We start from the raw sequence: 7,216 nt of genomic DNA, 5'->3' as shown, positions 1-7,216 counted from the left end.
GGGGGGAGCGGGGGAACGGAGCCACTCTGGGCTGGGCTGGGCTGGGCGGAGCGGGGCCGGGGCCGGTACCGGTGCCGTTCCCTGGGCGGAGCGGGGTTGGTGCCGGTGCCGGTGCCGTTCCCGTCGCGGAGCGGTCCCGCCGTGCTGGGGCCGGTGCCGGTGCCGGTGCCGTTCCCGGTGCCGTTCCCGTCGCGGGGCGGCGGCAGCGGGCCCGGGCCCGGCTCCGGCTCCTCCCCCGGCCGCCTCCTTCCCGCCGTGCCCCGCGCAGCGGCCCCGGAAGGCGGCGGGAGCGGTGAGGCGGCGGCGGCCGCGGGGCTGGGCCGGGGCAGCGGGGCCGCTCCGCTCCGCTGGGGAAGCGCCGCTCGGGCCGCTGCTCCCGCGCCCCGCAGAATCCCGGGCGGGCGAGGAGCGGGGGTGCGGCCCGGGAAGCGGAGCCGGTTCGCTCGGGGCCCGGGGGATCACCGGCTGCAACCAACCCCAGGTCCCGCCCCAGGCCCGGCCCCGCTGCGGGCGGTCCCGGTAATCCCGGGCCATCTGGCGCTGTAATCGGCTGAATCTGGGGTTAGCTCCCGCGGAACCTGCGGCGTCCGGCAGGAACAGCGGGAGCCGGGCTGAGTCCCTGGGCAGGAACAGCGAGAGCCGGGCTGAGTCCCTGGGCAGGGAAAGCGGGAGCCGGGCTGAGTCCCTGGGCAGGAACAGCGGGAGCCGGGCTGAGTCCCTGGGCACTAAAAGCGGGAGCCGGGCTGAGTCCCTGGGCAGGAACAGCGGGAGCCGGGCTGAGTCCCTGGGCAGGAAAAGCGGGAGCCGGGCTGAGTCCCTGGGCAGGAACAGCGGGAGCCGGGCTGAGTCCCTGGGCAGGAACAGCGAGAGCCGGGCTGAGTCCCTGGGCAGGAACAGCGGGAGCCGGGCTGAGTCCCTGGGCAGGGAAAGCGGGAGCCGGGCTGAGTCCCTGGGCAGGAAAAGCGGGAGCCGGGCTGTGTCACACACACGGCCTGGGCTGGCTGGAGATCCCTGCAACATCGAGCCCACATCAGCTGATCTGATTGAAATTTCTTCTTCCAGGTCTTGGTAGAAGCTTGTCTCTGAAAGACTGGAAAGGGTTACAGGTCAGAACACTTTGATTTGTATAATTATATTGATGGTTTTTCAGTTCAAATCAATTGTCTTTGAATAATGCAAGTAATGCTCAGTGGCTGGGAATCAGCCTGATGGAGCTGTCCAGTGAGGCTCTAAGGTTTTAAACTGACTTTTAAGTTGTGGCTTAAGAATTAACCCAGGTGACTGCCTGCATCCAGGGCTGTGTGAGAGTGGGCTGTGTTCTCCTGGGGTTAAAAACTGCCCAGAGGAAATAAAGGACCATGTTTGATCAGAAATGCATCCTCTCTTTTGTTACTTTATTTTTAGAGCACAATGACTACTGCGGATGATAAACTGCTTGGTGAGAAGCTGCAGTATTATTACAGCAGCAGTGAGGGTGAGGATGAAGACAGTGAGAAGGAGGATAAAGAAGGGGAGAGCAGCATTCCTGAAAGTGTAGGCGAGGTGGAGCTCAGCAGCGATGGCAGCGCTGTCAACACAGGTATCATCATATCAGTGCACTTCTTTTGGACATCCTTTGTTTATTGGAAATTTTATATGTTCTTCTAAAACTCTTTTTTTTTAAATGGAATTCCTGGGTTTATGCATATTTGAGTCAGAGGGTAATGAATTCCTGGCTGTTGTCTAACCTTATGTTTAATAGCTGTTCTTTTTTTAATGTTTGACTTCTCCTATGAGAGAATTCAAATTCAGCATCGTATCTGAAGCAGTCAGGTTTTGGATAGAAAGCTGAGACAAGGCTGATTTGTACAATTTGGATGATAATATATCGTTATTTTTGTTCTGATGAAAGCCATGCTAACAATAGGGGAACTCTTATGGGCTGGTGGTTCTATTTCAAGAGCACAGGTATTGATCTTTGGGACAATTATATGAATAGCCGAGTTAAATAAATTGTAGCCTTATTAAAGAAAATATAGAAACTCAAGGACATGCAAATGGCAAATTACTTATTTCAATGTTTTGCATTGAAAAATACATTTTGCGTAAACAAAAACATTTATGACTGGGTCGCTGTTTTACTGATTTATAAATTATTCCTGGATTGTAAGTGGTAGGTAAAATTGTGTTGTCTTTTGACACGAAATGGCTCCACACCGACGTGCAGGTCCCAAGGGAGTGATCAACGACTGGCGGAGATTTAAGCAGCTGGAGACGGAGCAGCGGCAGGAGCAGCGCAGGGAGATGGAGAGGCTCATCAAGAAGCTGTCCATGACCTGCAGGTCGCACTTGGATGACGAGGCTGATCAGCAGAAGCAGAAAGAGCTTCAGGAAAAAATCAATGGGAAGGTAGGGTGGCACAAAGGCATTAAAATGCCACTTAAGTGTTTAACAGTTTTGTTTGCCTGTGATGACAAATAAGTGACTTAGCTGCAATACCAAAGAAGTCCAAAAGCTTTTTCCAGATTTCTCATCTGTTGATTGAGTCAATCTCATGGGATTAATAAGAATAATTGTCCAGCAAAATTATGAATGCTGCCTCCCCTGCCTGAAATTAGGAGCTCTTATTAGTATTTAGTAATTAATAATTAGTATTAAGTATTAATTCAGTAAGTGGGTGTTGAGAATTTAACTCTGAGCTCCAGAAATTGCAGACATTGGATGTAGTGAATGGTTTTGATCAGCTGGGCAGTTAACTAGCCCTGAGTTTTAGTCAGAGAAGTTACTAATTTTTGCAGACATGTCTGTGCCTTCTGATGATGAAAGTTGGCTGTGCTCTCCTGTATCTTGAGTGGTGCAGGTAAGTTTAATGAAGCAAGTGACCAGATACAAAATACATAAAATCCTGTTAATTTCAATTCTACAGGCACGATGGTGCCACAAAATATTAACTGAAAAGCTAAATAAAGAGCTGATGAGAAAGAAGCTCATCTGAGGTCAGGCAGTTTCCAAATCAGCACTGCCAGCTCGGTGAAAGCACATGGCCACCATTAACCTGGATTAAAGTGGGAGCATGGAGCAGCCACTTGTGTTATTAGTGCAGCTTGTGGAAACTGGAATACCCAGGGCTGAAATCTCTGTTCCCACTGGGCATGGTTTCTAATTAGATCAGAATGGAGTGTAATACACAGGGTGCTTGAGCCTTCATGGGTTGCACTTTGCTGTTATTAAAGATGAGTGACCCACATTAATCCTCTTGATTTATGTTCTCATTATGTAAGTGACCCATATAGCGGTGCAGCTGTTTTTCAGGAATCTGTGTGTTTTTTAGATGACTTTACAGGAATACAGCATGATCCACAATGATGAGGATGATGAGGAATTCCTGCAGCGCTACAGGAAGCAGCGGATGGAGGAGATGAGGCAGCAGTTGTACAGTGGGCAGCAGTTCAAGCAGGTGTTTGAGATCACCAGTGGGGAGGCATTTCTGGACACCGTGGACAAAGAGCATAAGAGCACACTGATCATGATCCATATTTATGAAGATGATATCCCTGGCACTGAATCCCTGAATGGCTGCATGATCTGCCTGGCTGCTGAGTACCCGACAGTGAAATTCTGCAGAGTGAAGAGTTCCCTCATTGGTGCCAGCACTCGCTTCACTAACAATGCCCTGCCAGCCCTGCTGGTCTACAAGGCAGGGGAGCTCATTGGCAATTTCGTGCGCATCACTGACCAGCTTGGAGAAGATTTTTTTGCTGTAGACCTGGAGGCTTTTCTGCAGGAGTGTGGTTTGCTGCCAGAAAAAGACCTGCTGCTCCTGACTTCTATACATAATCCATCTGCATGTTACAGTGAAGACAGTGATCTGGAAATAGACTGAGCCATTTATGGCAAGGGCCCGTAGGTGTAGTTGTGCTGTGGGATGTTCTTGTGCTAGGGATTGTTCTCTCTCCTCCATCGTGTGGGTATGTATTCCTCCCCTTCATGCACTTGGACTTTTCCTCATTAAAAATAACAACAAATTCCTAACATTTTCTTAAATTAATCCCATATCTACAACTAAAACAGTCTCATTTCTATGCAATTCAAATGTGTTTTACTCACCACAAAGTTCTAACACGATTCAGTCAGTTCAGGAGATTGTCTGTTGCAATGTCTCAGTATCCTTGCACCTTTCAATTGAGATGTGGCCACCAACTCCCTAAGACAAGAACTGAGACTGCAAATAAAAGAGTTTTTAACATTCAGGATTTATTAATCTGGTGCTGAACAGCACCAGTTAAAAGTGTGAGGTCCCATGTTCCATTCCACAGTTTGCAGTCTCCTTCCTGGGACTATCTTGTTCTAACACTTGGCCTTAAATTTTTGTTCCTTTCTCAGTTACAAATAACAACAACCCCAGTCTTCATCCTGAAAATTGCTTTTCAGCTGGAGAGAGTTCTTCTTCCCTTAACCTTCCCTGAGACATAAATGCAGTTACAGCTCTTAATACATGCTTGGGTTCTAAAATACCCATCCTTGGAGGTGACAGTAGTCACTTGATCAGAAAATGAGCTCTGCCTCTTCAGAGAGGCTGCCTGCTACAAAGAGCTCCAACCTGTGTGCTGAACAGCAGCAAGGAGAATTTTATTGGCAAAATGCAGAATTAGAACTTGAATAACCTTAGAATTTCATTCCATGCTGAAATTACTAAATCAGTTGTAAAGTTCTTTTCTGTCTGCCTTCATTAGTAGTAAGTAGACTATTATTATCTAAATACATGACCCAATGTAATGCCATGTTTAATGATTAAATTTAATTGCAATTTTTTTGTAAAGCACTTTGGAACATCAGGAAGAATTGCAAATGTGTCTGTGGATCCTAATAGGATCTTAATAAGAATGGATCTTGGACTAGAAAAATAAGAATTTCTAACTGTATCTATATGAACTGTGTTTTAAAAAGTAGTATGAGCAGAAAAATAAATAATCTGTAGTTTAAAATGACTGAGTTGGCACAGATTGTAGTGTTTTAAGGAAACTGGCAGAAATCCAGGTTTTCAAATGTGGTGAGAGATTATTTCTTTTCATCTGAGATTGCAGAAAAAAAAAACGTGTAAGCTATATGGAATTAAATCATTGAGTGTGGGTATCAGCACATTTAAGGAAAATATCAAAGTAGCTGTAACTCATATCCAGAGTGAGATTCAGTGAAGTCTGTTGTGCAGAGAGGGTGCATTTTAGCATCATCATAAAACCTGTCTTGGAGAGGGGATCAAGGCAGAGCTGTGTGCTTGAGTTGCTTTGAAGTTTTATTTTTATAAAGTGGGGTTTTTTTGCCCCCTATGGCAGCAAAACTGTGACAGGATCAAACCCTCCCCTGCTGCTCTGTGTCCAATGGCCTGGAGCAAGGTGAATCCTGGTGAGGAACCTCCTGTGCTCAGGTAGGAGAGAGGTGGTTTGCAGTGCCAGTAGCAGAGAGGAGAAGAAAAAAGATCTGAATCCAATTAATCATTGATCTGGAAGAATATACAAGCACAGGGGAGTGAGGGGAGAGAAGCTGTGCCCTAACCCTGCATGCTTGTTCTCTCAGCTGTGAGCAGGGAGAGGAGGCTGAGCTGGGAAAAAGCTGCTGCTGCTGCTTTTGCCCTTTCTTGAAGCTGAATTTTCAAGGAGTTCTATAAATAGGAGTTGGAAAAGCACTTGTCATGTAGGTGTGCAGCCTCTGGGAAATGTTCTGTTTTGGAAGGAGTGGTGCAGTGCAGGGAGGCAGCCAGGAATGGTGGGAGTTCCAGGCCCTCGTCCTGGCATCACCTGGCTTTGCTCACAGAAATGAAGTTCCAATACAAACAGCAGAGTTTGGGCACGGAATGCGAGGGCACAAGGAAGCAGGATGGTTGCTTGGCCAGGGCAGGAATGAAATCCCAGGATGAGCTCAACATGGACATTTAATCGTGGTGCCAGCTTGGGTGCCAGGCAGTGCAGGACAAGATTTAACCAAGAAAAGATTACCCTGAGTTTTTTCTGGGCTCCCATCTGCCTCTTCTTTGTAAAATGTTCACAATATGCCTTTGCTGAAAATCCAAACAAGTTTTTCTGTGCAGTCACTGGCCTGACTCCTGAGGCAGGGGGGCCTGCTGGGCTGGCTGGGAGAGTCTGGAGACTCCCTCCAAGGGGGATTGCTTTTCTCTCCTGCTCAGTGAATCATTGCCTCTGAGGCCACACAACCCCAGATGCATGTTTTCCTTGTGGCTGCAGGAGCCCAGGCAGCCCCATCCCCTGTCCCTGTCCATCCCACCGCAGGCAAGGCACAGCTGGGCTGCTCAGAGGCATGTTTAAAAACACAGAGGATGTCCTGCGAGCTGTGTTTACCAAGAGCTCAACTAGAGGGTCCTTCTGGCAGCACTCTCCTCTCCAGAGCACAGCACAGAGCCCTTGCCACGGGTGGTGATGCACCAAACCATGTGTGGGTGCAAACACCGCCTTGGATGTGGCTGTACCTTGTGCTGGGCACACTGGTGATGGTGGGAGCAATTTCTGCCAGCTGCCATGGAAAACCAGCAGAGAAAACAGGAGCTCAGCAGGGCTGGGCTGGGGGAAGCTCTGTGTGCAGGGTTGTGGGTGCCTGGGCTCCTGGGGGAGATCTCAATAGTCTTGGATGCTGTGCCTGGGGTTGGTATGTGTTGATCCTTCAAAGAAACTATTTCAAAGCTTTTCCTGCTAGCAGGAGGGAGATGCTTTGCTGTCCTGGGCTGGTTAGAAGAGGTGCCAGGTTTGCCAGGGGTGGCTCAGCTATCCCAGGGGAGCATTCCTGCTTGGCAGAGAGCAGCCAGGCTCTCGGTGGCCCCGGGGCTCTCGTGCAGCTATCAGCCGGGCCCAAAGCAGCGCTGGCAGCCCCCGATAGCCTCGAGCAAACGCAGGATGTTTGTGGTTTAACTGAAACGAGCCGAGCTTGTGCCTGTCAGAGGGAAGGGAAGGATGCTCGGGGCTGGAGCCAGGAAGGGAAGGGAAGGGAAGGGAAGGGCGGTCAGAGCACAGCTGGAAGCACCGAGCACAGCTGGAAGTGTGCAGGGAAGGAGCGTGTGCTCCTCTCCAGTGCTGCTCAGCACTTCTGCACAGCACAGAGGGGCTGGGAGCACCGGGCTCTCCGTGTGCCAGGGCTGGTCAGGGCCAGCCAGGGAGCACAGGGCAGGTGAAGCTGCCTGCCAGGGTCTTGGTGGCCTCTCTGCCTCCCCACATCCCGTAGGAAAGTAAAA

The 7,216-nt window shown here is 49.6% G+C and overlaps 1 protein-coding gene across 3 annotated transcripts; it reads left to right on the top strand.

Annotated features, from left to right (window-relative positions):
• Positions 1–182: 182 nt before the first annotated feature.
• Positions 183–4,967, top strand: PDCL (phosducin like). 3 transcript variants are annotated; one of them, XM_064393932.1, is made up of 5 exons: positions 183–292; positions 1,063–1,106; positions 1,405–1,579; positions 2,207–2,388; positions 3,311–4,967. In XM_064393932.1, exons 3-5 carry the CDS (start codon positions 1,411–1,413, stop codon positions 3,860–3,862), a joined length of 903 nt encoding a protein of 300 aa, XP_064250002.1. In that variant the 5' UTR covers positions 183–292; positions 1,063–1,106; positions 1,405–1,410; the 3' UTR covers positions 3,863–4,967. The 3 variants fall into 3 exon arrangements, with proteins under 3 accessions (XP_064250002.1, XP_064250005.1, XP_064250003.1); XM_064393935.1 differs by lacking the exon at positions 183–292 and adding an exon at positions 299–481; XM_064393933.1 differs by lacking the exon at positions 183–292 and adding an exon at positions 299–561.
• The last annotated feature ends 2,249 nt before the right edge of the window (positions 4,968–7,216 follow it).

Source organism: Passer domesticus, chromosome 18 (assembly GCF_036417665.1).
Source record: "Passer domesticus isolate bPasDom1 chromosome 18, bPasDom1.hap1, whole genome shotgun sequence".
Classification (NCBI taxonomy): domain Eukaryota; kingdom Metazoa; phylum Chordata; class Aves; order Passeriformes; family Passeridae; genus Passer; species Passer domesticus.
This window is presented reverse-complemented; position numbering and strand designations above follow the sequence as displayed.